At 41.4% G+C, this 18,127-nt stretch overlaps 1 protein-coding gene across 12 annotated transcripts in view; it reads left to right on the top strand.

Annotated features, from left to right (window-relative positions):
• CDIN1 (CDAN1 interacting nuclease 1) overlaps positions 1-18,127 on the top strand; it is a 481,777-nt gene that overhangs the window by 223,651 nt on the left and 239,999 nt on the right. For all 12 annotated transcript variants that reach the window (XR_012232652.1, XM_073577871.1, XM_073577877.1 and 9 more), the window contains one exon: positions 16,989-17,068. Coding sequence is in view for 11 of the 12 variants with exons in the window: in XM_073577871.1 (XP_073433972.1) it covers positions 16,989-17,068 (80 nt within the window). In the remaining variant the exon portion in view is untranslated. The remainder of the gene's footprint in view (positions 1-16,988; positions 17,069-18,127) is intronic.

The raw sequence follows: 18,127 nt of genomic DNA on the forward strand, positions 1-18,127 counted from the left end.
CATTCTTCTGATTGCTTCCACCAGTTACCAATTTATAGAATTAAGAAAACACCAGCAAAGCCGCCGCAAAGGATTTCCAAAGAATCATAAGAAAAGATACTACAGGGAAAACTGTGTTCCCAAAAGTCTTGGATTTTGCTGTGGGAATGTTATGACATTTCACCTTCTGCATAGCATTAATGGACAAAGGTTGGTTTCCAAATGCGCATGTTACGATCCATTTTTAGATGTGTGGCAGCTCTGGTTCCTCTATGATCTAAAAGTAGCTTTTTTTATTTTCAGGCCAGCAGGGGTTCATGTCAGTTCCCTTGCTGCAACTGCAGAGTTGCAAGGTCAGCTGATATGGGTGGGGACCACTCCCACCATCCTTTAACCCCTTCACGACCTTTGACGCCACATAGGCATGATGAAAAGTCGTGCCAAAACGACCCATGACGCCTATGTGGTGTCATGACTTTAAAGCCCCCCTGCGGGTCGGGTGACCGGGGTCACTGAATGGTCACCTGACCCGCAGATACAGGGGTCTTTGTTCTTCACCACAGGGGGCGTCGCTTCGCCCCCACGTGGCTATGATCGCTCTGATTGGCTGTTAAAAGTGAAACAGCCAGTCAGAGCGATAGTAATATTTCATCAATGAAAATTGATGAAATATTACAATCCAGCCATGGCCGATGCTGAAATAGCATCGGACATGGCTGGAGACACTAAGTTACCCCCCCCCGCCGACTGACGGCGCTGATCGGGCACCGCGACCAGCTGACGGCGGCGATCGGCTGCCGCTGTCACAATCTGCCCCCTCCCCCTTCCCCCCGCACCCCCCTACCTTCCGATCCCCCCCGCGATACTCACTAACCCCCCCGGCCGTCCCGCTGTCCTGCCGTACCGGTCTATGGGTGCCGCCATCTTGGAAAATGGCGGGCGCATGCGCAGTGCGTCCGCCGGCATTTCCCGGCAGCAGATTCATTTTTTTATTTTGATCACTGTGATAAATTCTCACAGTGATTAAAATAAAAAAAAAGTAAGTCACCGCCCCCCTTATCACCCCCCATAGGGACAAATAATAAAATATTTTTTATTTTTCAATTAGGGTTAGAAATAGGGTTAGGGCTGGGTTGGGATTAGGGTTAGGTTTCTGATTATGGTTAGAGTTGGTATTAGGGTTAGGGGTGTGTTGGGGTTATGATTAGGGTTGGGGTTAGGGTTGTGTTGGGGTTAGGGTTGGAGATAGAATTGAGGGGTTTCCACTGTTTAGGCACATTAGGGGGTCTCCAAACACGACATGGCGCCACCATTTATTCCAGCCTATTTTGCGTTCAAAAAGTCAAACAGTGCTGCCTCCATTCCGAGCCCCGACGTGTGCCCAAACAGTGGTTTACCCCCACATATGGGGTATCAGTGTACTCAGGAAAAATTGCACAAGAACTTTGGGGGTCTAATTTCTTCTGTTACCCTTGGGAAAATTAAAAATTGGGGGCTAAAAATTTTTTTGTGGAGAAAAAATTATTTTTTATTTTCACGGCTCTATGTTATACACTTCTGTGAAGCACTTGGGTTCAACGTGCTCACCACATATCTAGATTAGTTCCTTGGGTGGTCTAGTTTCCAAAATGGGGTCACTTTTGGGGGGTTTCCACTGTTTAGGTACATCAGGGGCTCTGCAAACATAACATGACGCCCTCAGACCATTCCATCAAGTCGACATTTCAAAACGTCACTACTTCCCTTCGAGCCCAACGTGTGCCAAAACAGTGGTCCCCCCCCACTTATGGGGTACCAGCGTACTCAGGACAAACTGGACAACAACTTTTGGGGTCCAATTTATCTTATTACCCTTGTGAAAATAAATAATAGTGGGCTAAAAATCATTTTTTGAGGGAAAAAAAAATATTTTTTATTTTCACGGTTCTGCGTTATAAACTTCTGTGAAGCACTTGGGGGTTCAGAGTGCTTACCACACATCTAGATAAGCTCCTTAGGGGGTCTAGTTTCCAAAATGGGGTCACTTGTGGGGGAGCTCCAATGTTTAGGCACACAGGGGCTCTCCAAACACGACATGGTGTCCGCTAACGATTGGAGCTAATTTTCCATTCAAAAAGTCAAATGGCGTCCTTCCCTTCCGGGCCCTGCCGTGTGCCCAAACAGTGGTTTATGACCACATATGAGGTATCGGTGTACTCAGGAGAAATTGACCCACAAATATAGGATCCATTTTATCCTGTTGCCCATGTGAAAATGAAAAAACTGAGGCTAAAAGAACATTTTTGTGAAAAAAAAAGAACTTTTTTTTTACGGATCAATTTGTGAAGCACCTGGGGGTTCAAATTGCTCATTATGCATCTAGATAAGTTCCTTGGAGGGTCTACTTTCCAAAATGGGGTCATTTGTGGGGGAGCTCCAATGTTTAGGCACACATGGACTCTCCAAACGCGACATGGCAACCGCTAAATATTCCAGCATATTTTCCTTTCAAAAAGTCAAATGGCGCTCCTTCCCTTCTGAGCCCTGCCACGCGCACAAACAGTGGTTTATGACCACATATGAGGTATCGATGTACTCAGGAGAAATTGCCCAACAAATTTTATGATCCAGTTTATCCTGTTGCCCATGTGAAAATGAAAAAATTGATGCTAAAAGAAAATTTTTGTTGGAAAAATTGAAACGTCCATTTTTTCCTTCCACGTTGCTTTAGTTTTCCTGTGAAGCACCTGAAGGGTTAATAATCTTCTTGAATGTAGTTTTGAGTAGCTTGAGGGGTGCAGTTTTTAGAATGGTGTCACATTTGAGTATTTTCTGCCATATAGACCCCTCAAAGTGACTTCAAATGTCAGGTGGTCCCTAAAAAAAATGGTTTTGTAAATTTTGTTGTAAAAATGAGAAATCGCTGGTCAACTTTTAACCCTTATAACTCCCTAACAAAAAAAAATGTTGTTTCCAAAATTGTGCTGATGTAAAGTAGACATGTGGGAAATGTTATTTACTAACTATTTTGTGTCACATACCTCTCTAGTTTAACAGAATAAATATTCAAAATTTGAAAATTGCAAAATTTTCACAATTTTCTCCAAATTTCCATTTTTTTTCACAAATAAACGCAAAAATTATCGACCTAAGTTTACCACTAACATGAAGCCCAATATGTCACGAAAAAACAATCTCAGAATCGCTAGGATCCGTTGAAGCGTTCCTGAGTTATTACCTCATAAAGGGACACTGGTCAGAATTGCAAAAAATGGCCAGGTCATTAAGGTAAAAATAGGCTGGGTCATGAAGGGGTTAAATAGTCACCTGATGCATCAGCTGACTGTTGATGATAGAGCAATGTACAGTTGTGGCCAAATGTATTGACACCCCTGCAATTTTGTCAGATAATACTCAGTTTCTTCCTGAAAATTATTGCAAACACAAATTCTTTGTTATTATTATCTTCATTTAATTTGTCTTAATTGAAAAAACACAAAAAGAATTGTCCTAAAGCCAAATTGGATATAATTCCACACCAAACATAAAAAAGAGGGTGGACAAAAGTATTGGCACTGTTCGAAAAATCATGTGATGCTTCTCTAATTTGTGTAATTAACAGCACCTGTAACTTACCTGTGGCACCTAACAGGTGTTGTAGGCAATAACTAAATCACACTTGCAGCCAGTTGACATGGATTAAAGTTGACTCAACCTCTGTCCTGTGTCCTTGTGTGTACCACATTGAGCATGGAGAAAAGAAAGAAGACCAAAGAACTGTCTGAGGACTTGAGAAACCAAATTGTGAGAAAGCATGAGCAATCTCAAGGATACAAGTCCATCTACAAAGACCTGAATGTTCCTGTGTCTACCGTGCGCAGTGTCATCAAGAAGTTTAAAGCCCATGGCACTGTGGCTAACCTCCCTAGATTTGGACGGAAAAGAAAAATTGACAAGAGATTTCAACGCAAGATTGTGCGGATGTTGGATAAAGAACCTCGACTAACATCCAAATAAGTTCAAGCTGCCCTGCAGTCCGAGGGTACAACAGTGTCAACCCGTACTATCCGTCGGCGTCTGAATGAAAAGGGACTGTATGGTAGGAGACCCAGGAAGACCCCACTTCTTACCCCGAGACATAAAAAGCCAGGCTGGAGTTTGCCAAAACTTACCTGAAAAAGCCTAAAACATTTTGGAAGAATGTTCTCTGGTCAGATGAGACAAAAGTAGAGCTTTTTGGGCAAAGGCATCAACATAGAGTTTACAGGAGAAAAAAAGAGGCATTCAAAGAAAAGAACATGGTTCCTACAGTCAAACATGGCGGAGGTTCCCTGATGATTTGGGGTTGCTTTGCTGCCTCTGGCACTGGACTGCTTGACCGTGTGCATGGCATTATGAAGTCAGAAGACTACCAACAAATTTTGCCGCATAATGTAGGGCCCAGTGTGAGAAAGCTGGGTCTCCCTCAGAGGTCTTGGGTCTTCCAGCAGGACAATGACCCAAAACGCTTCAAAAAGCACTAGAAAATGGTTTGAGAGAAAGCACTGGAGACTTTTAAGGTGGTCAGCAATGAGTCCAGACCTGAATCCCATAGAACACCTGTGGAGAGATCTAAAAATGTCAGTTTGGAGAAGGCACCCTTCAAATATCAGGGACCTGGAGCAGTTTGCCAAAGAAGAATGGTCTAAAATTACAGCAGAGCATTGTAAGAAACTCATTGATGGTTACCGGAAGCGGTTGGTCGCAGTTATTTTGGCTAAAGGTTGTGCAACCAAGTATTAGGTCAGCCAATACTTTTGTCTGGCCCATTTTTGGAGTTTTGTGTGAAATAATCAATGTTTTGCTTTTTGCTCTTTTGTGTTTTTTCATTTAAGACAAATTAAATGAAGTTAACAATACCTATGAATTTGTGATTGCAATCATTTTCAGGAAGAAACTGAGTACAGTATTATCTGACAAAATTGCAGGGGTGTCAATACTTTTGGCCACAACTGTATGTTGACCAAGCCTGGAGTAAGGTGCTTTCTGGGTGCAGTGGTGAATCTGCTGGTTTCATGGAGTTCGTGGTCCTGGTGCCTTTCTTCTGCTGTGTGGTGCTTTGCAGCAGATTAAGTTGTTAAGCTTTGTGTTTTACCTCGTCCGTCTCGTGCTTGTCACTGTCCCCTGTGTTGCACCATCTGCAGTGTTGATGCTAGCGCCCTTGCCAGGCAGTGCACTAGCCAGGGCAGTGTGAAGTGACAATGAGGGATGAGGTTTGTGACAGCGGCGGGGGGGAAGGACACGCTTAGGGCGTTAGGGGAGTGCAGGGACAGGCTCAGGTTGGAGCTCAGAAGGTGTTCATCCCTCATTCCCTATCGTTAGGGCTTTCCTCTCCACTTTGCCATCCCGTTGTGTGTGTGTGTTGTGCCATCTACCGGACTGACCCCTGTTGGGTCGTGACATATCGTGACAGCGCAGCTCTGAACAGTTTTCACTGCAATTTTTTTTTCCATTGCATGTTCATCAGATTTTGGGACATTTCATTAACAATGCTGTAGTGTAGTATCACCTCATTGGAATCTACCCAGAGGCCATATTCCCAATTCTACATTTTTTCTGCTTTGCTTTTTGTGCCAAAAATATCTGCGTTTAACTGTCCAAGCAAAGTGGTTGTGATTTCATGTTAAACAGAATCCATCACCAGGTTCTTGCTTCCTTATCTGAGAACTGCATAATGTAGGGGGAGAGAACCTGATTCCTGCAATATGTCACTTAGTTTACTGGATGCAGCAGTTGGTAAACAATCAGAGTTTTTAGATGAAGCATGTAGCTCAGAACGCTGCCCCGTCCACTCCAGCCTTTCTGTGTACATTGTATAGTGGCAGTAAGCTGCTAATCAGCGCTGGGAGAGGAGTTGGACCAGGAGGCACATGAGCTGTAGTTCTCTAATGATAATCTCCTGATGGTAAGCCGCTCATTGTATTGAAACAACAGCACACAGCCTAATACGTGACACATCCGTGGAATCAGTATCTCAGGCCCTACCTCATTCTGGCCCCAGATTACATAGGAAAAAAATGCTGATAGATTCTTTCATTTCTACCTACCGTGAATCTAATACGCTGTTTAGCCGTGCATTTATTTTCTCTAGGATTTTATGGAGAGCCTGAAAAATCTGCATGTAAAACGCATTTGAAAAGAAACCATTTCATTTATAAGTGCAGGATCAAAGCTTGTCTGTACTAAAAAAAAAAAAAAAACACATTATGAAGGCTTATTCAAATCTTCACAAAAAATGCATCAAGTGAACGGAGAAAAGCAACAGAAAATACAGTAATCTGAGAAGACTGTTATTTGTCATTATGATGCTGACATCTGCGGAAAATACAGAAAATGTGCAAATAAAAGGCAGGAGGAAAATTGCAACATATACGCTACGTGTAAACATAGTCTAAAAGAAGTAACAATGAATAGTATTTCTAAGCGCACACACAGTATGCCTGTTACTGCCATGATCAATATAGCAGACTGGTTAAATTTCCTGCTATCCAGTGGTTAACAATAGGGAAAACCAGTTATTTTCTAAAGTGACTTTTTGGAAAATCGATGACATGATTTATTTATGTTTTTACATTTAGCTGAAGTGTCTATTGCTTATGTATGAAAAACTTAAAACCCTTTTAAGAGACCGACTGGCTCCCTGCATTGGCCGGGCTGGATTGTCTCCAGCAGCCCATGGCCCGATGTCAAGTCCCTAATATACTGAATATATTGTATTTAACGATTCTGCAATTACAGTGAACGTAAATATGACCCGATTGTCAAAGGGAGGGATATTTATATTTCCAAATTGTGTATTCCAGGCTGACCTTATTGAACAAGCTTATGTGCATCTATACAGCAAATAGAGAACTAGAGGCGTAGTCCACCTTTGGGTGACATACAATATTTAATTTAATATATATATATATATATATATATATATATATATATATATATATTTCCCCAAAAATGGACAACCCCTTGTAAAGTTGGTAAATGTAACAACAAAGCATCTTGTTATGACATGGTTTACATACAGTGCAGAATAGAAGGACTGGTATTGTCCTCACCTGACATTATATTACTGCATGAATTTTCTTTCTCGTAAGAGTTCCCAGACAGAACTTCATCAGTAGAAAAGCCTCCGCTGTGATAGAATGAGTCCAGGAACTCGCTCTCTGCTACTCCGAGGCATGATATTCTTAACATCTCATTTTAGTTTGCGATGACAAAGTGCCTTGATTCATAAGGCAAAAAAAAAAAGCGTAATAGCAATGGAAAGGGAAAAGTCATCCAATATGTCTGTGATTGCCTCCTGGCAGGTAATATCTTGAAAAGGAACAGCCAAATTGGGGCATTTCCTGACTGTCTATAAACAAATACACATATATAAAAAATGATACCTGGGTACCTTAATGGTATAGTGGGGCACGAGATGGCACATCTTAGTCCAGCAGCTATACAAACATGAAGGTACAATGTTAGAACTTCTTACTCAATATTCCAGTAGTGGAACTTTCCTTATTTTTCCACTTTCTACCCAGTTACGGTATATATTGTGCTACAGCAATCAACATTCCACACTAACTTGTAAACTCACTCATACTATTGGGCTAAAAATGAGATAAGTGTATCCCAAAACCAGTGCACGTGTGGAACTTCTCACTGCCTGAATTTATAGGGAACCTGTTATGCCCCTAAACACTGTTAACCTTCAGTTATGGGTTAATCTGCAGGTTAATCGTGTTCTACAGCTGTGCAGCCGCTGCAGTAGAAGCCCAGCTTCCAGGAGGAAATGATCTTTATTCCTTCCGCAGCTGTTGGCCTTCAGTCATACAGGAATGCCGGCACTGCTTCAGTCACCGATCAGTACATAGTGAGAGGCAGCTGTGCTGGGGCGTTTTTACAGCTGCCACTCATGAACATTAACATTAGTTAATGTTAGAGAGGCCTTAAGTTGCTTAGAAGTTGCCTTGGGTTCCATTCTGACCTCGCAAACTATTATACACATTGCTCTTGGATATATCCCACTTCTGGGGAGGGCAATACTGATTTTAAATTTCCTCCATTTGGACACAATCTGTCTGACTGGTTTTTTGGAGTCCAAACTTTTTAGAGATGATTTTGTTACATTTTCCAGCCTGATGAAGATCAACAACTCTTCTTCTGAGTTCCTATGAAATTTTGCTTTTCCTTTTTTGCTCTGACATAGAAAATGATTGCAAAAAATGTAAAATGTGTGACCAGTTTATATTCTCAGTCTATTAAACACAGACAGTGGTGCTTGAAAGTTTGTGAACCCTTCAGAATTTTCTATATTTCGGCATGAATGTGACATAAACTACAGCAAATTTTCACACAACTCCTAGCAATGGATAAAGAGAGCCAAATAAAAAAATGAGTCCAAAAATGTTAGACTTGATAATTTTTTTCAATGAGGAAAATCATCCAATACTACATGTTTATGAGTGCAAAAAGTGTGTGAACCTTTGCTTTCAATATCTGGTGTGAACCCCTTGTGCAGCAATAACTGCAGCAAAACATGTCTTGTCCTGCACATGTCTGAAAGTGGCAAAAGTATCTGAACTTTTAGGAATAGCAGATGATTTGAAGGTAAAATTACAATTTGGTGTTTTTCAATCAATGGGATGACAATCATGTGTGATCGGATGACCGCATTTGTTATTTTGTTAAAGAACAGGAAACTGGTCATACGATTTACTCTTTTTTTTTTTGCAATCAGTTTCAATGTCGGAGCAAGAAAGGGAAGAGCAAAATTTTACAGTCTCTGTAGTCAAGTTTATTTAGACTAATCTCCTGTCGTTCCCATAGCTTTGTATGTTTTTTGTAAAGTTATATTCTATTTTTTCAGTGCTTTGTTTTTTTTGTTTTTTTACTGTAGATGATTTGATAACATATATGCTTATATTGACTGCAGCCTTTTCCGGGAACAGCTTCTATGAATTTTGCTTTCATGTGTTGTTCAGTTTATTCTTGTGACTGTTCAAAATTGAGAAACTGCAGGAACAGTTCTACAGAACGTATCATCCAAACAAAATGACACATTTATGCTTATGTAGAAATAACCTGGTATTTGAAGATTTTTGTCTGTTGAGGTAAATGAGCGTTTTTGCACAGCAGTGAGGGCCTTATCTGTCATCAGTTTCTAATAAGACTGCCATTTTTTGCAAAACAGATAGAAACCCTACCGGGCCTGCAGAATGCCTATGAGGAAGACTTCAGAGCTCTGTCATGTTAATGGAGAGAATCTTCCTGTAATGCAGAATGTACAGCAAGGAGATTGCTGGAAAGAGTAGAAAATCCAATCTCATCGCCATTATTATATTCTATGTGTGCATTTATCATTTTTTAGCATATAAATACATGCCCCTCCTAAATAGAAAAGTGGTATTTTATTTTCCCCCCATCCATTCCCTATGTTTGGGTGGGATTGCACACTGAATGGCTCCAGAACATGACTCTGCACCACACTGTGCAGATCAGCACATCACACAAACTGTATTCTAAAGCAGTGATACACATCCCAAATGGGATGTTATGCAACCGCCATTGTAGGTAATGGCAACCAGCCATAAAGGTTCCTGTCACCTACAGACTGGCCCAGCGTGGTGTGAAAATAAAAAAAGAGAATTCATACTCAACTACTGCATCACTCATCCAACCTGCTTCAAGGGCTCCTGACCAGCTACCTCTATTCCTCCTCAAGCGGGGTCAGTTTTTACCATCAGTGTTTGGTCCGTGTGTCTGTTTTTACCATCAGTATTTGGTCTATGTGTCAGTTTTTACCATCCATGTTTAGTCTGTGTGTCAGGTTATACCATCATTGTTTGGTCTGTGTATCAGTTTTCACCACCAGAGTTTGGTCCGTGTGTTTGTTTTTACCATCAGTGTTTTGTCCGTGTATCAGTTTTTACCACCAGTGTTTGGTCTGTATATCTGTTTTTACCATCAGTGTTAGGTCTGTGTGTCAGTTTTTACCTTAAGTGTTTGGTCCGTGAATCAGTTTTCATCACCAGTGTTTGGTCTGTGTGGCCATTGTTACCATCAATGTTTGATCTGTGTGTCAATTTTTACCATCAGTGTTTGGTCCGTGTGTCAGTTTTTACCATCAGTGTTTGGTCCGTGTGTCAGTTTTTACCATCAGTGTTTAATCCGTGTGTCAGTTCTTACCATCAGTGTTTGGTCCGTGTGTCAGTTTTTACCAGCAGTGTTTGGTCCGTGTGTCAGTTTTTACCAGCAGTGTTTGGTCCGTGTTTCAGTTTTTACCATCAGTGTTTGGTCTGTGCGTCAGGTTTTACCATCAGTGTTTGGTTCGTGTGTCAGTTTTTTACCATCAGTGTTTGGTCCGTGTGTCTGTTTTTACCATCAGTATTTGGTCTATGTGTCAGTTTTTACCATCCATGTTTAGTCTGTGTGTCAGTTTATACCATCATTGTTTGGTCTGTGTATCAGTTTTCACCACCAGAGTTTGGTCCGTGTGTTTGTTTTTACCATCAGTGTTTTGTCCGTGTATCAGTTTTTACCACCAGTGTTTGGTCTGTATATCTGTTTTTACCATCAGTGTTAGGTCTGTGTGTCAGTTTTTACCTTAAGTGTTTGGTCCGTGAATCAGTTTTCATCACCAGTGTTTGGTCTATGTGGCCATTGTTACCATCAATGTTTGATCTGTGTGTCAATTTTTACCATCAGTGTTTGGTCCGTGTGTCAATTTTTACCATCAGTGTTTGGTCCGTGTGTCAGTTTTTACCATCAGTGTTCAATCCGTGTGTCAGTTCTTACCATCAGTGTTTGGTCCGTGTGTCAGTTTTTACCAGCAGTGTTTGGTCCGTGTGTCAGTTTTTACCAGCAGTGTTTGGTCCGTGTTTCAGTTTTTACCATCAGTGTTTGGTCTGTGCGTCAGGTTTTACCATCAGTGTTTGGTTCGTGTGTCAGTTTTTACCATCAGTGTTTGGTCCGTGTGTCAGTTTTTACCATCAGTGTTTAATGTGTGTGTCAGTTCTTACCATCAGTGTTTGGTCCATGTGTCAGTTTTTACCAGCAGTGTTTGGTCCGTGTGTCAGTTTTTACCAGCAGTGTTTGGTCCGTGTTTCAGTTTTTACCATCAGTGTTTGGTCTGTGCGTCAGGTTTTACCATCAGTGTTTGGTTCGTGTGTCAGTTTTTTACCATCAGTGTTTGGTCCGTGTGTCTGTTTTTACCATCAGTATTTGGTCTATGTGTCAGTTTTTACCATCCATGTTTAGTCTGTGTGTCAGTTTATACCATCATTGTTTGGTCTGTGTATCAGTTTTCACCACCAGAGTTTGGTCCGTGTGTTTGTTTTTACCATCAGTGTTTTGTCCGTGTATCAGTTTTCACCACCAGTGTTTGGTTTGTATATCTGTTTTTACCATCAGTGTTTGGTCTGTATGTCAGTTTTTACCTTAAGTGTTTGGTCCGTGAATCAGTTTTCATCACCAGTGTTTGGTCTGTGTGGCCATTGTTACCATCAATGTTTGATCTGTGTGTCAATTTTTACCATCAGTGTTTGGTCCGTGTGTCAGTTTTTACCATCAGTGTTTAATCCGTGTGTCAGTTCTTACCATCAGTGTTTGGTCCGTGTGTCAGTTTTTACCAGCAGTGTTTGGTCCGTGTGTTAGTTTTTACCAGCAGTGTTTGGTCCGTGTTTCAGTTTTTACCATCAGTGTTTGGTCTGTGCGTCAGGTTTTACCATCAGTGTTTGGTTCGTGTGTCAGTTTTTTACCATCAGTGTTTGGTCCGTGTGTCAGTTTTTACCATCCATGTTTGGTCTGTGTGTCAGTTTTTACCATCTATGTTTGGTCTGTGCGTCAGTTTTTACCATCCGTGTTTGGTCTGTGTGTCAGTTTTTACCATCCGTGTTTGGTCTGTGTGTCAGTTTTTACCATCCGTGTTTGGTCTGTGTGTCAGTTTTTACCATCCGTGTTTGGTCTGTGTGTCAGTTTTTACCATCCGTGTTTGGTCTGTGTGTCAGTTTTTACCATCCGTGTTTGGTCTGTGTGTCAGTTTTTACCATCCGTGTTTGGTCTGTGTGTCAGTTTTTACCATCCGTGTTTGGTCTGTGTGTCAGTTTTTACCATCAGTGTTTGGTCCGTGTGTCAGTTTCTACCATTAGTGTTTGGTCCGTGTGTCAGTTTCTACCATTAGTGTTTTGTCCATGTGTCCATTTTTACCATCAGTGTTTGGTCCGTGTGTCCGTTTTTACCATCAGTGTTTCATCAATGATAGAATTCAAGGACCTGAACAGTATAAGTTCTAATTGGCCCCCATCAGACCCCTGTTCAGTATGACTGGCCCCCTACAATTACTGACATTAAAAAGAAAAAAGACTACTCGCCTTTGCGCTGCTCCAGTTCGTGTAGTGCGAGTACTGAGTCTTCAGCACAGCAGGTGCAATGTAGTGTCATCATTGCGCCTGCTGTGTGCGCAGTCTCACACTTAACGGCTCCCTGGTCCACCATTCTACTCAACGGTCCTGATTATGGGGACGTGGATACCTCTGAAATTGTGATGATGGAGAGAGGAAAGAGGGCTTTGTGGGCTGCTGCTATGGATGTTACGCCCCTGACAACCAGCATACGATGTGCACTGATTCCATCCGTGTGTTGTCCGTGATTTTCACGGAACCATTGACTTGTATGGGTGATTTTCAGTTATGAGGCAGCTAATAAACTCACATATTTTCATCATTTTACCGTGGATACACAACCCAGATAAAAAACGCAGACATGTGAACAGCCCCATACAATATAACGGGTTCGTGTTCAATCTGTGAAAACCATGGGTACAACTCGAATGTGAAAAACTCTTGTCTGAATGAGGCCTAAAGGATAATTTGTTGCTCATGTTACCTGTTTACTGCTACAAAATGTATGAAGAATTGATAATTAATAAAGGGAAGCTCCATGTGCGGAGGGCTTTACCGTAGAGGACACAAGTATAGGCATTATTTTATTATGTCAATGCACATGTGAGAAATAAGTCTGATAAGCCTTCCAGTACGACATCTACCCTCTTCCACACGGGCTGCCTGCTGTAGATTTTTCTCTGGTGGTGGAAGAGACTTACTTAATAATTAAACCCGTACTTATACAAGTTTAATTAAACTTCAAATTATCAGTCCACTGACAGTGATGCGTAAAGAAAATCTGCAAGATATGAGAATGTCTTCTTCACTGGCAACTTATTAGCTTAATGAGATAGACATTAAAAATATTATATCATGAGCAGCATCATCTCTTTCTTCTTCAAAAGATGTTTCACTCTTCAGATTGGAACTTCAGTATACAAATTATTTGTTTGTGAAACGCTTTCAGCTAAGACTCTTCTTGACCAATGAAGTCGGCAGATGATTTCAGTGATTTCAGTTTACAGTGTTTGTTGTGTTATTTCGTCTCGTATCTACTCCCTTTACTTATCTCAGATGCATGAAATTCAGAGATTGTGCTAATTTAGCCTCTACATCATGGTCTGCTTAACAAAATGTATGGGTTTGTCATAGTCTGGAGGGCAGAAAAAACTTGATGCTATTTTAATTTTTTGGAAGGGCCATGTGTGAATCCTAGATTCTCAACCTGTGGTATGAGTTTCCCATGGTGTACAAGTCTTGTTTCTAGGAGGGTTCATCCACTGCCTTGATGCTTTAATGGTACCTAAATAAGCTCTTGTCCAAGAGGAAAACCCACTTTACACATAGCGATATCTCTAGCAATTTCGCTAAAGCGTCACGATTTTGTGAGGCAGCAGCGATATCTCTACATGTGACTTACCTCCGACCGGCTTCCCCGCTGGTTATCGGTGATCGCGCGAGAAAGTCCTGGGCCATTTCTCGTCGGTGGCTTCCTGCTGATGCCGACGAGCGACGCGTGGACGCAGGCGGAGGACGTCATCATCGCCGCCTCTGACAGGTAAGTAACGACCGCTGCTGATATCTGCCTGTTTGGCAGCTCACTAGCGACCATTTAGCGATGCACCAGCGATCCTGACCGGGTCATATCGCTGGTCGGGATCGCTGGTGCATCACTAAATGTAATAGTACCCGAAGAAAGCTGGCTTCCTAGTGCTACCTACTGTAGTTCAGTGTCAACCCTTCAACAAGCTTCATCTCTTGACTTTTTTTTTTATCGAAACCAGAATGTTCTCTAAAAAGAAATGACTTTCAACTGTAAAGAGCAGTTTGGGGTTCTCACCTCCCATCTGTGCCTAGTAGGGTACGAGTGGACTGGGTGAGAGGCCTTTGACAGAAGTCTAAATGGAATTGCCTTGTCTCGTGGAATTGTAGGTGACTTCCATTAAAAGAGATTGTCCACTATTTTATCATTGATTGCTTATCGTTAGGATAGGTCATCAATGTCTGGTTTGTGGTGGTGCGAAATTTCCGTTGCAGCTTTTCTTTCAAACCATTAGATTTTTAGCCTCAAATTTTGTCATGTGAAGGATACTTTAAAGACAACCTATCACCAATCTGGGGCTTTCCTTTTATTTAAGAAAAGAGCGGGCAGCCCCAGATTGGTGATTGTCTAAAAATAACCTATTAACCAAAGAGCTCAGAAAGGTCCTTAATATCATCTGAAAGGGCCAAACTTCTATATTGTGGGATCCCGGCATATAGAATGGGATCCCACAAACTTCCATGGCTGCTCTTGCCATGAATAGTCAACATTATTTGAGTGGTTATTGTTCGGTAACATCTCGGTAAAGTACACGGCAGCGCTCAGTTCAAAGAGCAAGATCTCAATCTTCAACTCGAGGAGCGGTCGCAAAATCCCTCTCTGCATGCCTGGATCCCGTAACCTAGAAGTTTGGGTCTGTCTTATGCTTGAAACCTGTGACCTTTCAAGAAACATTTAGGACTTATTCAGATGTTCATGCCAATCGGTCCGAGTAAGGACCACTAATACACGGACTGGCCTGATCGTGTCAGCGTCATATATTTCATTGAGGCTGTCACTCTGAGGATTTTTAGAAAATCAGCAATATGGGACTGCCGACACTTTTTTTTTTTTTAATAAAAAGGTCAGCCCTCCCCAGATTGGTCAAAGGTTCTCCTTAAAAATACTGTTAATTTCTAAGAATTAAAGATCTTGTGTGAGATTGGAAAAAATGGGCGTCTAGTTTATGAAACCATGCGTAATCAAATTCCTATTTTTACTTTTACAGTTTTTGACATTTACTCTGCCTATTACTTTTCTTCTTTGCATCATTCCATTGGTTGTAACCTTCAACCATTAAAAATATAAGTGACTGTTTTTTCTCCGGATCTGAGTGTTAGATTATCTGACTCTTGGGAGGTGACCTTAATAGCGCTTTACAGGTTTCCAAATAGAAATTGATGATTAGTCCAGGAAGGCAGGAAGTAAGTCTTGTCCCACTCTTAAGTGGCACCTTCCTTTGTTTTGACTTCCACTGTCAACTGGTTACAGCAGAAGGTCAGCCATGTCCTGGATCACTTCTAGAATGCATCGTCCGCAGTTATTAATGGGGTTAAAGATGCTTTACAAATGCTATATGACAACTTTCCATCTGTAGAACCTTAGTCTGGAAACTCTATTAATTACATGTTTCTCACGTCACTTACCACCCATGATGTTATCATTTATGTATTATTGTTTATTACACTTATATAGTGCCATCATATTCCACCGTGCTTTACAGACATCATCATCACTGTTCCTATTGGTGCTCACAATCTAAATTCCCTATTCTCTTTGGACGGTGGGAGGAAACCGTATAACCTGGAGGAAACCCACGCAAACACGGGGAGAACATACAAACTCCTTGCAGATGCTTGCCTTGGTGGGATTTGTACCCAGGACCCCAGTGCTGCAAAACAACAGTGCTAACCACTGAGCCACTGTGCTGTCCCATATATAGTACAGTGCTAACCACTGAGCCACCGTCCTGCCTCTAATATCACAGACTGAAGATCGGTTCTGTAACCTGAGACACATTTAAGATAAATCACATATGTAAATATTGGTGGATCTTATATAGCTGCTATGGCAAAGAACAATGGGCCCAATTCATCAAAGCTCTTCCGCCAGATAAATGATGTAAAAGCTTTGAAAAGTTGTAACATTTTTGCACAACACAGAGTTGGCAAAAAGTTTCTGACTTTTGCCATTTTCATGCCAGTTTGAGGCTATGTGCCACGTAGCGTTTTTTAAACGCTCAGTAAACGGGTTCTCCTTCCCAGAAAACGCACGGTTTTGCCACGATTTTTGCGCGTTTTTGCGCGCGGACCTAAGCGGAAATTAATGAACATGCTGCGTTTTTTACCGCTAAGCGTTTCCTTAGCGGTAAAAAACGCATCCATTGGCACAAAAAGGCCAAAATGCATTTAAATGAATGGGATGCTTCTTTTAGGCGTTTTTGATGCGGTTTGACCCTTAAAAAAACGCTACATGGGCACACAGCCTGAATCAAAATGGCTGGAGCTAAAAAGAAGTTGCGTTCATCAAATTCATCAAAGCGCCGATGTTTTTTAGCTGCAGAAATATCTCTAACTGGACTTTCATTACTGCCATGGTGCATGAAGGCGCAAGTCGCTAAAAAGTAATGCCACATTTATTTGTGGTGCCTGCCTCGTAATGTATTCGGCGCCTGGTACTCAAACAAGACTGGCATGGTGTGAACATGCTATTCATCAGTCCTGACGAATTTGCACCAAATTCTTCATCTCAGTTATTATAGCTTGAAGAAACTGTAGCCCACATTTATTACAGAGTTTGCCGCAGAGTGTTTATATGTATGTGTATATCTATATATATATATACACACACACACACACATACTGAGGACTTTCTGTACCATGGTCACCAAATATGGAAAGAGTGGGTTTGGAATATTGGGGCCTGGGCATTGGCGGTACAATCGGAAAATTGTTACCCAAAACTTATCAAGTATAAGAGGTGTTTTATTTAAAAAGAAATAAAAGTCGTTGGCATATAAAGTAATAATGTTTTCTTTACAGCCACAAAGCAGACCGTGAACAGTATGATGCGTGACCCATCTCTGATCCCGGACCCTGTCCTTGCCAATCAGGTCAATCAGGTAACGATTTGACAACCACATTAAATAATACATCAGTTAGAGAGGACCTGTCAATTGTGGGAAAAAAATTTGTATATTTTTTGGAGGTGTTGTAAATGCGGTTATTCTTCTGAATCTGACATTGTTTTTCTTATATTTTAATGTCTCTCCTTTTCCTGAGAATATGACCCATCTTCCTTGTATGAAAATGTAGTCTTTTTGACAATTGGGTGTGGACTTCAGTGACACATAGAGAGGAGTTGATGGACAAGCCCACTTAGCTAAGGCAACTAGATTTATATTTATATAAGAGGGGGTCATATCTCAAGAACGGAGAGGCACGGTAACCAGAAAAACAATGCCAGATTTAGGAATGTTATACCGGGTAAAAAGTTACATATTTTTGGAAAGTGACAGGTTCTTTTTAAAGGGAATCTGTCACCCATTTTTAGTGATATCATGTAAAGATATCACCCAGTTGTGACCGCGCTGAAAAATACTGGCGCATGCGCAGTAACGATTATATGCTTTGCCAACAGTTGGGCAAAGCATACTGCGCAAGCGCTGGAAGCCTTTTCAATGCGCAAGCGCGGAAAACTACGGCATCTGTGATATTCACAGATGAAGATTACGTTCAGCAAGCTGAGGAGGGGGGGAGAAGGCGAATAAGCCCCGCCCATCGGACTGGACCGCAGCGATTTCCATACATCTCCACCAAGATAATAAAGGTATCTATGCATCAAAGGTGCGGGGTCAGGGGAATTGAAAATCCTAATAGAATCCTTATGGGATGCACAATTGGGTGATATCTTTACATGATATCACTAAAAAGGTGACAGATTCCCTTTAAAGCGAACCTGACCTCAGATACATGCTGCAATTATACTTGGATCACAGGCATCATGTGTCACCTGTCAGTCCCTTTAAGTTATAAAACATAAGTAAATATTGTATGTATGTATTCTGTGTATTTACTAACAATGTTACCTATAATTGGGACTGCACTGAAACTGTACAGGTTACATAAAAATGTAACAGTCGTGTAATTAATGATTTTCAGTGTTCTTTAACTCCAGGTAA

The sequence above is a fragment of the Dendrobates tinctorius genome, unplaced genomic scaffold (genome assembly GCF_039654945.1).
Source record: "Dendrobates tinctorius isolate UK_male_01 unplaced genomic scaffold, ASM3965494v1 ptg000057l, whole genome shotgun sequence".
Taxonomy (NCBI): Eukaryota; Metazoa; Chordata; class Amphibia; order Anura; family Dendrobatidae; genus Dendrobates; species Dendrobates tinctorius.